The 18,790-nt window shown below is 38.0% G+C and overlaps 1 protein-coding gene across 7 annotated transcripts in view; it reads left to right on the top strand.

Moving 5' to 3' along the window:
• Carf (calcium responsive transcription factor) overlaps positions 1-18,790 on the top strand; it is a 75,214-nt gene that overhangs the window by 8,442 nt on the left and 47,982 nt on the right. For 4 of the 7 annotated variants that reach the window (XR_007210731.1, XR_007210732.1, XM_048344931.1 and 1 more), the window contains exons 3-8: positions 4,199-4,317; positions 8,814-9,041; positions 12,277-12,397; positions 13,608-13,734; positions 14,834-14,918; positions 17,734-17,923. Coding sequence is in view for 4 of the 7 variants with exons in the window: in XM_048344931.1 (XP_048200888.1) it covers positions 4,201-4,317; positions 8,814-9,041; positions 12,277-12,397; positions 13,608-13,734; positions 14,834-14,918; positions 17,734-17,923 (868 nt within the window). In the remaining 3 variants the exon portion in view is untranslated. Of the gene's footprint in view, positions 1-4,196; positions 4,318-5,692; positions 5,735-8,813; positions 9,042-12,271; positions 12,398-12,582; positions 12,650-13,607; positions 13,735-14,833; positions 14,919-17,733; positions 17,924-18,790 lie in introns of those variants that run through there. The other 3 variants (XM_048344933.1, XM_048344934.1, XM_048344935.1) reach the window with 3 other exon arrangements.

Here is an 18,790-nt window from a genome sequence, read left to right as displayed (position 1 = left end):
TGACCACATATTTTTCTATGAAAGCCATGTGTGGGTATCTTTTTCTCTGAGTCTTGGTGTGTTAGTTTATGAATGTTAATTTGAACTTATCCTGATCTCTTAACCCCAAACAGTCTTCCTTAAGCATAGCACAGGTTCTCTCATGGGTAGCAGGGAACATATCTTTTTTTATTATTTATTTTTTGCCAGTCATGGAGCGTGGACTCAGGGCTGAGCACTGTCCCTGGCTTCTTTTTGCTCAAGGCTAGCACTCTACCTCTTGAGCCACAGCACCACTTTCAGCTTTTTTGGTTTATGTGGGGCTGAGGAATCAAACACAGGACTTAATGAATATGAGGCAAGCACTGGACCACTAAGCCACATTTCCAGTCCCCAGGGAGCATATCTTAAAGCCCATCTTTTTTTTTTTTTTGTGTGTGTGTGTGTGTGTGTGCCAGTCCTGGGGCTTGAGACTCAGCCTGAGCACTGTCTCTGAGCTGCTTTTTGCTCAAGGCTAGCACTCTACCTCTTGAGCCACAGTGCCACTTCCGGCTTGCTTTTTCTGTTTATGTGGTATTGAGGAATTGAACCCAGTCATTCATGCATGCTAGGCAAACACTCTACCACTAAGCCACATTCCCAGTCCCCCCCCCCCCCCCCCGCTTTTTAAAGAGTACTGCTGCTATACAGTCAATATACATGTATATATCAATGATATTTGGGCTAGGATATCTAAAGCTGGATACTTCTAGTGACAGAGTTTTATAAAGTTCAGGGAGGAAGAAATAATTTCTCCTATTCTTGTCCCTATGCCTGATGGAATTTCAGAGACTATTAACAGAAGTATAAATTGGCTAGCCTTTTTTTTTTTTTTTTGCAAGCCCTAGGGCTTGAACCCAGAGCCTGGGCGCTGTCCCTGAGCTGCTTTTTCACAAGGCTAGCACTCTGCCACTTGAGCCACAGTGCCACTTCTGGCTTTTTTTTTTTTTCCTATGTATGTGGTGGTGAGGAATCGAATCCAGGGCTTCATGCATGCTAGGCAAGCACTCTACCACTAAGACACATTCCCAGTTCCCCTCTTGTTTTTTAAGAGGTTATAAATGTCCATATATAGGGAAAAACATCTGGGATTTTTTTTTTCTTTCCTTTTCTGTAGCTATATAGATGGTGATAGAAAGGCTAGGGTGCAAGTTTTTATCCATTTAGGAGATAGATCAGCATGGACATGAGCTTCAAGTAACCATGCTTAGGAATCATTTCTTTTTAAACGATCAGTTTTAGTTACTTTTGAAGAGCTGGCACAAGGGACTCTCTTTGGAATTTGATAACTGCCCCTCTAATCTTAAGAAGTTTTTCTAGAAGTGTCTATCTCTGAACAATTTTTTTTTTTTTTGTCTGTCATGTGGCTTGAACTCGGCCTGGGCCCTGTCCCTTAGCTCTTCAGCTCAAGACTAGTACTCTACCACTTTCAGCCACAGCATCATTTCCAGTTTTCTGATAGTTAATTGGAGATAAGAGTCTCACAGACTTTCCTGCCCTGGCTGGCTTTGAACCAATCCTCAGATCTCAGTCTCCTGAGTAGCTAGGATTATAGGCGTGAACCATCCATACCTGGCTGGACAATTTTATTTTTCTGAAGATACTCACTGATTAACTTATGGCTCTACCTTTGAGCTGTTCCTTTAGTGGGGAGAGGAGAGGGCCACGCTCCTCTCGACCCGGCGGCTCCCACAGGAAAAGTTTTTTGTTTGTTTGTTTGTTTGTTTGTTTTGAGTAGTTTATTGGAAATAAGAATCACAGAGTTTTCTGCCAGGGCTGGCTTTGAACTGCACTCCTCAGATCTCAGACTCCTGATTAGCTAAGATTACAATGTGAGCCACTAGGAGCCCAGCTATACTGTTTTTTGTTTTTTTGTTTTTTGTTTTTTTTTATATGGACCTTTTTTTTTTTTTGGCCAGTCCTGGACCTTGGACTCAGGGCCTGAGCACTGTCCCTGGCCTCTTCTTGCTCAAGGCTAGCACTCTGCCACTTGAGCCACAGCGCCCCCTCTGGCCGTTTTCCATATATGTGGTGCTGGGGAATTGAACCGAGAGCTTCATGTGTAGGAGGCAAGCACTCTTTTTTTTTTTTTATTAAAGTTTTTATTATAAAACTGATGTACAGGGAGGTTACAGTTTCATACGTTAGGCATTGGATACATTTCTTGTACTGTTTGTTCCCTGTCCCTCATACCCCCTCCCCCTCCCCCTTTCCCCGCCTGAGGTGTTCAGTTCACTTACACCAAACAGTTTTGCAAGTATTGCTTGTGTTATTGTTTCTCTTATTTTACCCTTTTTCTCTCAAGTTTGGTATTCCCTTTCAATTTCCTAATTCTAATACCAGTATACACGGTTTCCAATACACTCACATAAGATTACAGAGATAGTGTAGATACATTCACAAGAAGGTGATACAAGAATATCATCAATAGTAGAAACTACAGATACACATGGGATGTTGAAAGTAGTTACAACTCTGATATAACAATCATTTCCATAAAATGGTGTTCATTTCACTTAGCATGATCTTATGTGATCATAAGGGTATAGATATTGGGCTCTTGTGATCCTCTGCTGTGACTTGCCTAAACCTGTGCTAATTATTCCCAATAAGGGAGACCATAGAGTCCATGTTTCTTTGGGGAGGCAAGCACTCTTGCCACTAGGCCATACTCCCAGCCCCTATACTGTTATTTTTGAGATAGGGCCTTGCTTTTTGTCCAGGCACACTCCAGGAAAAGGATCCTTATGTTTTATACTTACTACAAGCTGAGATGACAAGCATATGCCTCTATGCCCAAGTTTGTTTTGTTTTGTTTTTTTGGTTAAGATGGAATCTCACAAATGCTTTTTTTTGGAACCATGATCTCAGTTTCTTTTTTTAAAAAGTTAATTTAAATAAAGGTGATATACAGAGGGATTATAATTACATAAGTAAGGTAATGAGTAAATTTATGTCAAACATTTTTACCCACTCTCTTGTTTTCTCCCACTTTCCCTTCCCCCAATCCTCCTTCCCACCAAGTTGTTAGGTTCATTTCCAACTAAGTGTCTTGTGAGTATCGCTGTTGGATTGGTTCGCCCTTAGTCCTTTTGTCTCACCATTTTGTTATTCCCCTTCCCTTCCCCAAATCAGATAAACATATGTAAAAGACAGGGTACCAAAATTAAAAAACAGTGATCTCAGTTTCTCACAAAGGTGGGATGATAGAAATGGTGACACTATTCCAAGCTACCTTCTCAATAAGGATCTCATAAACTTTTTCATGTGCTGCCCTCAAATTGTAATCTGCTCATCTCAGGCTCCCAAGTAGCTAGGAATAAGGGTGTGCCTCTGTGTCCATCTCAGTAAGGAGGATTTCATTGTTGCAGCCCTTGATTTTTAAAGACATAATCTTGTTACATAGTTTGAACTTGCTAGGAAAGTCAGGTTAGCCTCAAACTTGGATCCTCATATGTGTGCTTCCTTAGTGCTGGGATTATAGGTATGAACTACCACACCTGTTGCTCCAAATTTAGAGAGCAAATGTTTCCAGCCGAGAAACAGTGGGGTAACACTCTTCTATCCATTGAAATCTTATGGCCCTGGGAAAGAGTTTTGGATGAAAGTAGGTGGATTTCAGCCATATTTTATAACATCTATCCATGGCTGTGCTAATTAGAATTTTTCTTTATTTCATTTAATTTTATTGTCAAGGTGATATACAGAGATGTTACAGTTACATATGTAAGGTAGTTAGTACATTTCTTGTTGAATGTTAAGATCTGAGTTTTTATGTAACACCACCCCCACCATAACCTATGGGCTTTTTTTTCCTTTTAAAGACAGGGGAAGTTTTTGAGAAAAAAATGGACACTAGTGACTGAGTGAAGGTGATTCCAAGAAAGCAGATTCTGAAAATGAAGTGATAAGTTAATAGATGTATTTTATGATTTTCTGTTTATATGTGCATAAGTTTCATGCAGTAAAAAGTATCGAATAAAACTAAATAATAAGAAAGCAGGTATCATTGTTCTTCATTGTTTTTCTTTCTTTGTTGCCCATAAAATAATGGTACATTGTAGTTTTAATGTAACATAGCATTTTTTATTATACAGTGCTAGGTTTTGCTCACTTTTTGTTTAGAATTTTTTAATTTATGTTTCTGACTGTTTTAAGACAGATTTTTATTTCTATTCAGGTATGGTGAAGGCAACAGATGCAGAGAAGATTGCCACTGCAAAATTAGTTTTTACTCACAGTTCTCGAGAAGAAGGGTCATGCTATATACCACAAAGACCCACACAAAACAACACCAAGGTTGGTAGCAAACATAGGGGAAAGAAACTTTATTGTGGGTTTTAAAAGAAAGAATGGACAACGCTCCTTACGTATGTTTAGGAATGGTTAGTCTGAACCATTTATTTGGCCTTTGGGTATACTGACCAGGTCCTGGCCCTATGGTCATAAGGTCTGGAAAGTAAGTGTTCCAGAGGATGATAGTCTAATAAAGAAGGTGGTTGGCTGAGCAGCTTGGTATTTGAACTGGTTTTATAAAAAAGGTGATTTCACAAGAGTACTATCTCTAGTATTGGTTAATTCAGTTTCTTCCCTGCTCAGCAGGGCTGCAGAGGATCTGGTACAAAAACTCAAAAATAGGGCTAATATAATAAAGTTAGCTGTACGTTTTCTTTTTTGTGTCTAGATATGCTATTCTCATACTATCAGTAGGTATTAAACCCTCTTTATACTATAAAAGCTTATATAGTGTAAATTTTTCTAGTGTCTACGCTTGTTATTTTGTGGAAGATTTTATTCAACTTTTTTGTATGTATACACACACACACACATATGAATGATTCAGACAGTATGGCACTTTTTTTTTTTTTGCAAGTCCTGGGGCTTGAACTCAGGGCCTGAGCACTGTCCCTGGCTTCTTTTTGCTTAAGGATAGCACTCTCTCTCTTGAGCCACAGTGCCACTTCCAGCTTTTTCCATTTATGTGGTGCTGAGGACTTGAACCCAGGACTTCATGCATGCTAAGCAAGCACTCTACTGCTAAGCCACATTCCCAGCCCATGACTTATTTTATTTATTTATTTATTTATTTTGGCCAGTCCTAGGGCTTGGACTCAGGGCCTGAGCACTGTCCCTGGCTTCCTTTTGCTCAAGGCTAGCACTCTGCCACTTGAGCCACAGCGTCACTTCTGGCCGTTTTCTGTATATGTGGTGCTGGGGAATCGAACCCAGGGCCTCATGTATATGAGGCAAGCTCTCTTGCCACTAGGCCATATCCCCAGCCCCATGACTTATTTTTATAGAGAATATTTTCTAGAAAATTTCCCATGATATCTTTGTTATATCTTTTGTAGTCACTTTTATTCCTCAAATACTTATTTGTGCTCTTCTTTTCAAAATCTTGTAAAACTGCTATTACTGTATCTACATGCAGACATTTCCACTCCCCTGAAATTTGACATTTTCCAACTGTTTTTTCTGTATATGGATTTACTTATTCTAAATATTTTATGTGAATGATATGTGGCCTTTGTGTCAAGCATCTATGAATTAGCATATTTTTGAGTCATCCATGTATATATCCATGCATATATCAATACTTTATTTCTTTTTATAACTAAATAATATTCCATTGAATAGATAACAAATCAATTGATGTATTTATCCTCTTTTTTAGTACTGGAGATTGGACCCTCTACTGCAAGCCTTCTATTACTAGGTATACCCCCAACTTTCTACTCGTGATTACTGTAGCTTTTTTTTTTTTTTTTTGCCAGTTCTGCGGCTTGAACTCATCATCTGGGTACTGTCCTTGAGCTTTTTTTTTTTTTTTGCTCAAGGTTAGCACTCTACCACTTGAGCCACAGTACCACTTCCGGCTTTTTCTGTTTATGTGGTACTGAGAAATAGAACCCAGGGCTTCATGCGTGCTAAGCAAGCACTCTACCACTAAGCCATATTTCCAGCCCTACTGTAGCTTTATAGTGAGTTTTGAAATATGGAAGTATGCGTTCTCTACCTTATTTGGATCATTTGGTTATTCTGAGTTCATTGAAATTCCATATGAACTGGCTTTTCTATTATACAGAAGGCCATGGGATTATGATAAGAGATTGCAATGAATGTATATCTTGGTGTTGTCACTGTGAAATACTATCTTACAGTATATGAGCACAGTGTGTCTTCTCATTTATTTAGGTCTTCTTTAATTAATTTATGTTTTTTTGGAGGAGGAGGGTTGATTCTAAGCCTTGAACTCAGGGCCTGAGCATTGTTCCTGTTTTTCAAGGCTAGCACTCTACTACTTTAAGTACAACTTCCAGTTCTCTGGTGATTAATTGGAGATAAGAATCTCACACTGTGAACCTCAATTCTCAGATTTCAGCCTCCAGAGTAGGTAGGATTACCGATGTGAGCCACTAGCACCCAGCTGTTAGGTCTTTTTATTTACAAGTATACAAATATTTCACTTCCATGTTGAAATTTATTTCTAAGTATTTAATTCTTACTAATGAATTCTCTTAGTGTTTGCTCTTTTTTTTTTTGGATGGGGACATGGAAGTGGGTTAGTAATCTTCCATTTTGTATATCCTATCTGAGAGCCCAGCCACCAAATAAAATTTTGGTTTTAGGTCAACTTCCATTTTCTGTAGTAACTAATCTGCCATATTGCCTTTAGTGGAAGTTTCTTTATATTTTATTTGTTCATATTTTTCTCTTTAAATTGTTTATATTTATTTTATTTTATATATTTTTATATTTTACCTTTTTTCATATTTGAAGACTAGTTATTCCATGATTCAAGAATTTTGATAATTTTGGGTATGGTGGCATGTGTCTATGTTCTCAAGCACTCTGGAGCCTGAGGTAGGAAGATCCTGAGTACAAGGGCAGACAGGGCTATCTTGAGAACCTGTCTCAAAAAATTAAAACAAAATGGGACTGGGAATATGGCCTAGTGGCAAAGAGTGCTTGCCTCCTACACATGAAGCTCTCAGTTTGATTCCCCAGCACCACATATATGGAAAACGGCCAGAAGGGGCGCTGTGGCTCAGGTGGTAGAGTGCTAGCCTTGAGCAAAAAGAAGCCAGGGACAGTGCTCAGGCCCTGAGTCCAAGGCCCAGGACTGGCCCAAAAAATATATATATAAATAAATAATTAAAACAAAAGAATTTTGTTTAAAAAAAAAAGGTGGGGTGCCAATGGTTTATGCCTGCAATACAAACTACTTAGGATTCTGGGATCTGAACCTTGTGGTCAAAGCCAGACCAGGTAGAAAATTTCATGAGACTCTTATCTCCAATTGTCCTCCAAAAAGGCCAAAGTGGAACTGTCACTCACATGGTAATGAGCCTTGAGCAAAAAAGCTAAGGGACAGCACATAGGCTCTGAGTTCAAGTCCCATTGCTGGCACAAGAAAATGAAAAGAATTTCAGAATTTAACTATGTGTTCTTTCATATATATATAATTTTATAATATCTTTAAAGCAATACTTATATCCATTAAAATTTATATGCAAAGAAAATCTGTATGTTGAAATATATTCAATCATTTCAGGGTACATTTTGTTTTGTTTTGTTTTTGCCAGTCCTGGGGCTTGAACTCAGGGCCTGAGCACTGTCTCTGGCTTCTTTTTGCTCAAGGCTAGCACTCTACCACTTGACCCACAGCGCCACTTCCAGCTTTTTTCTATATATGTGATGCTGAGGAATCAAATCCAGGGTTTCATATATACGAGGCGAGCATTTTACCACTGGGCCATATTCCCAGCCCAGGATACATGTTATGCATTTTTTTAAATTTATTTTTGGTCAGTCTTAGGGCTTGAACTCTGCACCTGATGGGCAGGCACTGTCCCTGAGCTCTTCAGCTCAAGGCTAGCGCTCTCCCACTTGAGCCACAGTGCTGCTTCTGGTCTTCTGGTGGTTAATTAGAGATAAGTTTCACAGATTTTCCAGCCTCAGCTGGCTGTGAACTGAGATCCTCAGGTCTCAGTCTCTTGAGTAACTAGGATTATTGGAGTGAGCCAGTGGCACCCGGCTTGATATACAATTTTATCTTAATAAATTTGAGATGATAAAGTATGAAATCAAAATCAATAATTTCAGCCTGGCAGTAGTGGCTCAGATATATGATCTTTGCTACTTGGGAAACTGAGAATTGGAAGAGCACAGTTTAAGCCTGGCAGTATAGTTCTCAAGATTCCCAATCAACTCATATCTGGACAGCACCAGTCATCCCAAACCAGGAGGCTGAGATTAACATTATGGGGTCAGGCCAGCCTAAGCATAAAAAGTATATTAGACTCATCACTAAGAGAAAGCTGAATGTAGGTGTGTGTCTATAATCCCAGATACCTCAGGAAACCTAAATTTAAGCCTATCCAGCCTTAGACTCATGCCTGGAAGGGAAGCTAGAAAGACCCTACCCTAAAAAAATAACCAGTGAAAAACAGAGCCATAGGTGTGGCCCAGCACTATATCAACAGCTTGACAAGTTTGAGACCCTGAGTTCAAACTTCATTACTGCTCCTACTCCCACTTCAATAATTTCATCTAACAAATGCTTTGTATAGGCTGGGATGTAGCTTAGTGGTAGTGTGTTTGCCTGGCATGCACAAGACCCTGGGTTCAATTTCTAGCATTGAAAAAATATATATACTTTCTATGAATTGGCAACTCTTGTGGAAATAAAATGAATAATTGATTAGAAAATAAATATGTTCCTGTTTTATTGTATACATCCTATTTTATGAAAAAAGTATATAAAGAGACTGATTTTTTTTCTTTTTCAAAAGCATCTAACCTGTATGGAATCTGAGGATCCTTCCTTTGAACAAAATGATTCACCTACAGTTGTGCCTATTACTACTCCTGAAGCAAATGATTCACTCACATCACAGACGATACCAGGACCCCTGACTCAGACAATTGCTCAGACTGCTGAGCAATTCCATCTAGTGGACCAAAATGGACAACCTATTCAATATGAACTTCAATCATTGGAGGATTCTAATACACAAATGGTGGGCATATTTTTATATATGACCCTTATTATGCTATTTAGCAAAATGTGTTAGTCTTACTAGTAGAACTTACTCTCTTGAAACTATTGACCTATATTGTGTTGAAAATACTGCTCACTAATGATTTTAAAAGATTTCCTTTTAGGATTACAAATAGTACTTCAGATTAATCCTTCTTAGCTACTTATGTCTACGCACACTGGTTCTTTGAGATAAATTGGAAATGTAATAAAAATCTGTAGTGCTAACGTGACAATATTTACACATAACTTACATATTTTAATATATATTTGGTTATATTAATATACATTTGATTCAACTCAAGGTTATTAATTTATCAGCTAGTAATGTCTATTAAAAAGAAAACAATGGCGATAACATTGATATACTGGAAATTAGGTAAACCTTTTGTGATTTTTTTTTTTTTTTTTTTTTTTTTTGGCCAGTCCTGGGCCTTGGACTCAGGGCCTGAGCACTGTCCCTGGCTTCTTCCCGCTCAAGGCTAGCACTCCGCCACTTGAGCCACAGCGCCACTTCTGGCCATTTTCTGTATATGTGGTGCTGGGGAATCGAACCTAGGGCCTCGTGTATCCGAGGCAGGCACTCTTGCCACTAGGCTATATCCCCAGCCCGGTTTTTTTTTTTTTAATATTTGGGTTGTGGGGCTTGAACTCGGGGCCTGGGCACTGTCCCTGAGCTTTTTTGCTCAAGGATAGCAGCACTCCACCAACTTTGAGGCACAGCTCCACTTCTGGTTTTTCTGGTGGTTACTTGGAGAGGAGAGTCTCACAGGCTCTCCTGTGTAGGGACTCTTCGAACAGTGATCCTTAGACCTCAGCCTCCTGAGTAGCTAGGATTACAGGTGTGAGATGACCAGGTCCCGGCCCCCTTTCATGATCTTAATAGGTAGATAGAGATGTATGTCCTGTGAGAATAACAATATGACAAGGTGAAACAGAAAAGAGTGCTAATTTAAACTGTTGATTATGGGTATTTTTCAGGCCAGTTTGTTATGCAGAGTGACCTTGTCTCAAAAACAAAATAAAACCAATATTAACCCTTGCCTCTCAGATCCAGAAAGTGTATGTGTGTGTCTGTTTTAGTTTTGCCTTTTATTTTTAGGTTAAGTAATACTGGATATTAGGAGGCAGTACAAAGAAGTGGTTAAGAGGAGTCAGATTTCTTGAGTTTAAATTTTAGCTCACAGTATTAAATTATTCCGTGTAACTTGGCATGACTTTTATAGGCTCTGTAACAGTTCCCTTATGTATGTGGTGATGATTAAATCAGGTAAGGAATAATCCTAAATCTTGCTGCATAGTAAGAAGTTACTTTCATCAGAATTGATAATTGTTTCTTTGTGCTTGAAAAGATAAGATTGTGGCAAGATTTTTTTTTTTTTTTGCCAGTACTGGGACTTGAACTCTGGACCTGGCCACTGTCCCTGAATTCCTTTTGTTCAACGCTAGCACTGTACCACTTGAGCCACAGCTCTTCTGTTTTTTTCTGTGATTAATTGGAGATAAGAGTCTCTTGGGCTTCTTCTCTGGGCTGGCTTTGAACTGTGATCCTCAGATCTCAGCCTTCTGAGTAGGTAGGATTACAGGCATGAGCCACCAGTGCCTGACTATGGCAACATACTTTTATCTTAAGAAACTTGAAAAACGTTAGGAGAAGGAGAAAATTCCCACTCTTATTTGAGATATAGTCACTTGGGTTATTTCTGTTGGGTAAATTCTATTTCAGCATTTTTCCTTGTTGAAGGTTTATTTTTCCCTTTTTTTCCAAATATAAATTTTTATTTTTAAAATGGCCCTTTTAAAATTTGGAATGCATTCTTTCAAGCATTAGAAATCAGTTCAAAAAGCAGGTCTGGTAATACTGGTTCGAATGATTAAAGAGTTATTTGTATTGGAAAGACAGCCGACTTTGAGTAGAATAATAAGAAGACTGAGTCAGTAGGAGATCAGTATGTTAGGTAATAGGTAAAGTTTATACAAATAGAAAAAACTTTTTTACAAATACTACTATTAGTTATTTTTTCAAATGATAGCCCTAAATATTTTTCATTATCTTCAAGTGACTATTAAGTTCATATTTCCCTAAATGTGAGATAGTGGATTCAGTTTTCAAGCTGAAAAAGATTATAGTAAGTTTTTCTCTTTGTTTTTAGAGTCCTGGGGCACTCTAGTATTCTTTAAGGACAAAGACAGGAATATAACACAGATATAAAAAATATATATTTAATTAGACATCTAATATGGTGATTGTGTGTGTGTGTGTGTGTGTGTGTGTGTGTGTGTGTGTGTGTGTGTTTTACTGGGGACCTAACCCAAGGCCTTGTACATACAAGAGAAATACTGTCAAAGTAAACTACATCCCCAGGCTCTACAAATAACCTTGCCAGTCCTGGGGCTTGATCTCAGGGCCTGAGCACTGTCCCTGGCTTCTTTTTGCTCAAGGCTAACACTCTACCAACTTGAGACACAGTGTCACTTCTGGCCTTTTCTATATATGTGGTGCTGAGGAATCAAACCTAGGGCTTCATGTATATGAGGCGAGCACTCTTGCAACTAGGCCATATTTCCAGCCCCCACAAATAACCTTCTCCCCATCCCCCCCATCCTGGGGCTTGAATTCAGGGCTTGGATGCAGTCCCTGAGCCTTTTTGTGTTCAAGGCTAGCACTCTACCACTTGAGCCATAGCTCCACACAGTTTTGTCTGAGTGTTTTATTAGAGATAAGAATCTCATGGACAGGCTAGCTTCAACTGGTGATCCTTAGATCTCAGCTTCCTGAGTAGCTAGGATTTCATGTGTGAGCCACTGGCACCCAGCTACAAGTTACCATTTTTAAACTAATGAAAATGACTAAAAATAGGGGACAAATTATTGTCACACAAATAGGTCAAATGTGTGGACAATATACATTATGCAAAATGTAGCTGTATTAAGTTCAAGGACAGCCTTTTTAAAGTTCATGTATGGACTATAATGATTAAAACTGTAGGTGCTTAAGGCCATAGGCTATAGGGTCAAATAGCCTGTTTTGAATCCTAGCTTCATCATTCATCAGTTGTGAGACCTTAAAAAAAGATTGTCAAGTGCCTCAATGTTTTGTTTATAAATTGGGGGAAGTAATATGCATCATAAATGTAGATGTGAGTTTTAAAATTTTAGTTCATAATTCTGTTACATCAGAATGATGTGTGCCTTTGTTTCTTAATGCTTACAAGATGATTGTTGCCAGCCCATCAGAAAATGGACAGGTGCTTCGTGTAATTCCATCTATTCAAACAGGAATGACCCATGTGATTATACCTCAAGAGCAGCTTGTTGATGTGAATGGTCCCCAGGGTGAGTCATAATGTGATATAGAGGAGCTAAGAATATTTTTAAAGAATGGAGTGATATCCTAGGTAAATCATTTTATAAAAATCAGTGGTAAAATGAATGTCCTTAGGAAGGATTGTTAACTGAAAAATTCGAAAAGGTTTCTTAGCCTAAATAAATTTCAAGTTCATTTTTCAACTCCTGTCTAGGTTAGCTGTCAATTTCATTTTGGAATTCTATGAAGCTGGTTGACCCCTGCTTCCTCCCAAATGACCAGTGAGCATAAAATAAATTCTTCTTAATTACAATAATAGTAATAATAACAAAAATGATAACAAGAATATAGTGCAAGGACAAGTTTTTTTACGTTTTCATTTTATTGATACTTTTGCTAGAATATGACTTTTTTTCAACGATCACTTTTATCATTTTATTTTTTTCCTCTTTGTTCCTTCAAATTCAGAAAGGCGAATCACGCTTTCTATTTCTTTTCACATATTCTTTCTTTAGCTACTTGATAATGTTCATTAGTTCTCTTACTTTTGCTCCCCTTTCTTTCTTTTTATTGCCAGTCCTGGGGCTTGGACTCAGGGCCTGAGCACTGTCCCTGGCTTCTTTTTGCTCAATGCCACTTGAGCCACAGCGCCACTTCTGGCCATTTTCTGTATATGTGGTGCTGGGGAATTGAATCCAGGGCTTCATGTATATGAGGCAGGCACTCTTGCCACTAAGCCCTATTCCCAAGCCCTCCCCTTTCTTTCTTATATAATTAAATCTCCTTTCTATCATTATAGCTATTCTGTTTTGTTGCTCTTTCTAATAGTCTATGTAGATAGATATATTTATGCTTTATTGTTTTTGTTAATCTAAGTTAAAAATAGTAAAACAATGTAAATAAACAATACATAGTAAATAGTAAAACATTTGTAGACAAAAATTTAGTTTCCTATTATGTCTTGAAACTCTTTAATATAACAATTATTTCTACCACTTTTTTATCCTACCTCTACAAAATAAGTTCCAAAAAGTTAATTACAAAACTTTAGTAGTCAGTATTACAATTTAGAAGTAAACAAATTTATTGGAGATAAACTCAATAAAATATTTTAAATTTTATTTTCTTTAACTTCAGAGCAGTTTTTTTTTCTATTACAAATATATAAGCTCTAGATAGATACATTCTAATGGTGCTATTTAAGATTCTGATGTTGCATGGTTCTTTCTTCTTATTAAGATGTCTCTGAAGAGAAACCCAGTGATAACTTACCAACTGTAAGAGTAGATGATCTTGCAGACAATACCAGTAGTTACATTCTTCATCCACAAGCATCCCTCACATTGCCCAAAAAGTCGATGACCAGGTGAGTTCATCCTTTGCATCACCATGGAAATCTTTTCTAAAATGGTTACATCTGAAGCTGACTGACTAAAGATTGGAAATTCAGGAAGCATAAAGCACTTATCAGCAGAGCCACTGGTGGCTCTTGCCTATAGTCCTAGCTACTGAGGAAGCTGGGGTCTGAGGATCAAGGTTCAAAGCCAGACTTGTCAAGAAAATCCTTAAGACTTTTATCTCCAACAACAACTCAGAAGTGGAGTTGTGGCTCAGATTGTAGAGTGTTAGTAAAAAAAAGCTCAGGAACAGCGCCCAAGCCCCGGGACAGACTCACACACACATACACATGCACAACTATCATTCTCTCTCTCTCTCTCTCTCTCTCTCTCTCTTCCTTTTTGCCTGTCCTGGGGCTTGAACCCAGGGCCTGAGTATTGTCCCTGAGCTTCTTTTGTTCAAGGCTAGCACTCTACTAGCTATGTGCTATTTATTATGATTATTATTATTACTTGCACCACAGCACCACTTCCAGCCTTTTCTGTTTATGTAGTACTGTGGAATTGAACCCTCCAGGGCTTCATGCTAGGCAAGTACTCTACCTCTAAGCTATATTCCAGCCCTGTTAGCTCTTTTTTTTTTTTTTTTTTGCCAGTCCTGGGGCTTGAACTCAGGGTCTGAGCATTGTCCCTGGCTTCTTTTTGCTCAAGGCTACCACTCTACTTGAGCCACAGTGCCACTTCTGGCTTTTTCTATATATGTGGTGCTGAGGAATTGAACTCAGGGTTTTATGTGTGCAAGGCAAGTACTCTAACACCTGGCCATATTTCCAGCCCTCATTTTTTGATAAATGTAAAATATATAATGAGACACATACTAAGTACATTTCAGGAGATATAGAAAAATACTTAAACTTGGGGATACTACATATACCTGGAAGAACAAACTTAGATCTGTGATTTAGTAGTTAATAAAGTGCCAGTGATTAAAAAAATGACAATAAGTTACTTGTAGCTATTTTGTTGATGACAACATACTATCTCTGATAGTTGAATGCTCTGGGTATGTGTATGTGCACGTGTATGTGTGTATAATTGTATATCTCTATATATTTCTCCCTATCCCAGAATGTTTGAAGAACCTTTGCTGGCTCCTCTCCAGCCACTTTCTTCTAATACACCTATATGGGCCTGCCGTCTTAGAAGCTGTGAGGTGAGTTAAAAATGCTTCTCAAGAGACTGAGATCTGAGGATTGCAGTTCAAAGACAGCTTGGGCAGAAAAGTCCAGGAGACTCTTTGCTCCAATTAACCACTCAAAATTCACAAGTGGAGCTGTGGCTCAAAGTGGCAGAGCACTAGCTTTGAGCAAAAAGAGCTTAAGGATAGTGCCCAGGCCCTGATAATAATAATAATAGTAAAATCCTTATCTCAATGCATTTAACTGGCTATACCTGATCCCAAAACTGTCACTTTAAAGTATAACTAGTTCTACAAACCTTTCTTACTTTATACTCAGTTACAGTAATCCCTGACATATTTATTTTTATTCATCCTTAAACTCATCTTTAAATATTGCTTTCATTGTCTTTTCTCACCAATAAGTTCCGTGTTATACTTTCTACATTTCTTAGCTAGCTTTCAACATATTCTGTTATCTGGTTTTATTTTATTCTGTTATCTTGTTTTATTTTACTCTTCTTTTCTCACTCATCTTTCATCCTTGTTCACTTTGTCTTTCTACTTTTTTTTTGGCCAGTCCTGGGGCTTGGACTCAGGGCCCGAGCACTGTCCCTGGCTTCTTCTTGCTCAAGGCTAGCAGTCTGCCACTTGAGCCACAGCGCCACTTCTGGCCATTTTCTGTATATATGGTGCTGGGGAATTGAACCCAGGGCCTCATGTATATGAGGCAAGCACTCTTGCCACTAGGCCATATCCCCAGCCCCTGTCTTTCTACTTTTTACAACTATTCCAGAGTCTTTCTTTGGCTCTGCCTTCATTTATTTTTGTTTCTGTCATGTACATGTTAATTATTCTTCTTCTGACCATTGGAATCCTTCAAATCCCAGTGTAAGTCATACATATCTTTTCTGCACATTATCTAATGATTATCTTAGCTTTTACTTGTCTATTTAAATCCTTTTGCTATTTATTATTGCTATTATCATGTAAATTACTAGCCTGATCATGTAAATTTACTAGCCTGAGTTATTCGTTATTATTTACCAATCAGACCTTTTTTTTCTTTGTCTTATTTTGATCTTTTGAGGCAGTATTTCCTTATACATAGCCCAGGCTGGCCTGGATCTTGTAATTTTCCTGCCTCAGTCTTCTGAGTGCTGTGGTCATACACACCTGCTTCCATACTTGACAACAGATTTTTTGAAGAAAGGGCCATACCTCCTCTGTATATAAATCATAAATGGTAGTGAGTATTTATTAAAATGTTTTATTATTTTAAACATCTTAATTTGTGGGAAAGGAAAGCATTTCCTCAATTTTAATATTTTGATAACATTTTTAACAATATCTTACAATGTCATGTCATTTGTTTCATTTCTTATGACATTTGCTTTCTCTTTTTTCTTGATACTTGGGTTTGAATGGAGGATGACATGCTTCATTGACACTCTTGCCGCCAACCAGCAGCCCCCTTTTGCTTTGGATATTTTAGAGTTAGGGTCTTGCTTAATGTACAGACTGGCTTCGTCTGCAGTATTCCTCTTTGTGTTGCCCCATGTTTCTGGGATGGCAGGTACACACTGTAACACCTAGCCATTGTGCTGTCCCTGTAGCTAAGAATGAGAGGAATGTGCTATTTCATCTAGCCTTTAGTTGAGATGGAATCTTATAGGCTGGTTCTGAATATCAATTCCCAGTCTCTACCTCTTGAGTAGCTAGGATTATAGGCTTGAGCCCCTGAACCTTGCTCTTCTTGCTTTTCTAAGTGATACATGTTTTATATGTACATACATACATACACGTTTTATGCATGTGTACGTTAGATTTTTCACTCATTATTTTACTTAGCATAAAGTTATTTTTTCAGTAGTTTCCTAAAGATATTGTTCTGGTTGATGAGGCTTTTATTTCTTTCTGTGTGCCAATGCTGTGGCTTGAACTCAGGTCCTGGACACTGAGCATTTTTGCTCAAGGCTCATGCTCTACCATTTCAGCTACAGCTTTACTTCTGGCTTTTTGGTGGTTAACTGGAGATACACATCCTGGGCAGATTGATTTCAAACCTCAATTTCTATAAGGTGAAAGCAAACAACTTTTTTTCCTTAAGGCCAGACAGGGATTTCTGTCAGGAAAGGATCTTTGTAAAAAGAATATTAATATAATGAGAAAATTCTTCTGCAACATTTTTTATAGGAGGTTAACAATCACAGTCATATTTGAAATCACAGGGGTTACAAATAGACTTATGGAATCCTATCAACCTCAGTTTTTAGAAGCCCCATATAAACCAGTGCTTGTGTCTAGTTTTATTCTGATCTTCATTTGATCTAGGAATAGAATTTTATTTTGTTTATTATCAGTTTGCCAGTCCAGGGGCTTTAATTCAGGGCCTGGGCACTGTCCCTGAGCTTCTTTTGCTTGAGGCTAGTACTTTACTACTTGAGTCCACAGTGCCACTTCTGGCTTTTTCTGTTTATTTGGTACTGAGGAATCGAACCCAGGGCTTCGTGCATGCTAAGCAAGTACTCTACCATTACGCCACATTCCCAGCCCTAGGAATAGAATTTTAAATATCTGGAAGAAGTTATTTTATAAATTATTTCTCTCACATAAGATTATGACATAGTGTGGTAGTGAATTTGTCATTATAGTCCCTCATCTATTTGATGATACTAGTTGGATTCAGATGAGATCGATTGGTTGTATAGACCAGTGATCTAAGGAAATGAATGACATTCTCTTACAAAAGCCGCTAAGTCTTTCATCTTCAATGATAGTTTCATTCAGTTTATTTTGCAATGAAGCATATTTGCTGATAATTTTATTTTTTAATTTCTACTACATACAGAAAATTGGAGATTCATATCGTGGCTACTGTGTAAGTGAGACTGAATTAGAAAGTATCCTAACATTTCACAAGCAGCAAACACAGAGTGTTTGGGGGACCCGCCAGTCTCCAAGCCCAGCCAAGCCTGCCACCCGCCTGATGTGGAAATCCCAGTATGTCCCATACGATGGAATCCCATTTGTCAATGCAGGTACTTTTAACAAGAATAATTTTAAAAGCAGTTATAGGCTGTATTGCTCCCTCTCCCCAGGGGAGATATGGCCCCACTAATAAACCTCTTTCTCCTGAAAAAAAAAATAAATAAAATAAAGGCAGCTATAATTTATTGTGAAAATGTAATTTAACTGTGATCATCATTTTCATTTTGGTAGGTGAGAACTGAATGTTAATTGATAAAAATGCCTATTTAAGAAAAAAACTCACAGGGCTGGGAATATGGCCTAGTGGCAAGATTGCTTGCCTCCTATACATGAAGCCCTGGGTTCAGTTCCTCAGCACCACATATATAGAAAAGGCCAGAAGTGACGCTGTGGCTCAAGTGGCAGAGTGCCTGCCTTGAGCAAAAAGAAGCCAGGGACAGTACGAGGTCTCTGAGCCCAAGCCCCAGAACTGGCAAAAACAAACAAGAAAAAAATTCACCGTAAATATAAAAAGTTACTTTGTTATAAAATTATATTGTATATTACAGTGAACAAATGCCTTATGTGTTTTGCTTATAAATAAAAAAATACTGAAATTCCAAATAGACCTTTTTAATAAAATATGAAAGGGCAGTTTTCTTACCTTAAATATGCTATGGCTCCTCCCTTCCAATCAAAATATTCTTTTCTTTTCTCTTAGTTTGTCTTAGAGACAAACTGTTCTCATTTTGTGTAGCTTGTAATGGTAGTTACTTTATAAAGAGTTAAGTTAATATACAGAATTCTAACATTAAAGTTGCCAAGCATCAGCTGTGTTGCATACAGTATCCTAGACACTGAGTTAGTGTTTACTATGGCACCAGAAATTCAAGCAATCCATTGAGATATATTAGAGAACTAGTCAGACCCTAACAAAA

The sequence above is a fragment of the Perognathus longimembris genome, chromosome 4, assembly GCF_023159225.1.
Source record: "Perognathus longimembris pacificus isolate PPM17 chromosome 4, ASM2315922v1, whole genome shotgun sequence".
Classification (NCBI taxonomy): Eukaryota; Metazoa; Chordata; class Mammalia; order Rodentia; family Heteromyidae; genus Perognathus; species Perognathus longimembris.
This window is presented reverse-complemented; position numbering and strand designations above follow the sequence as displayed.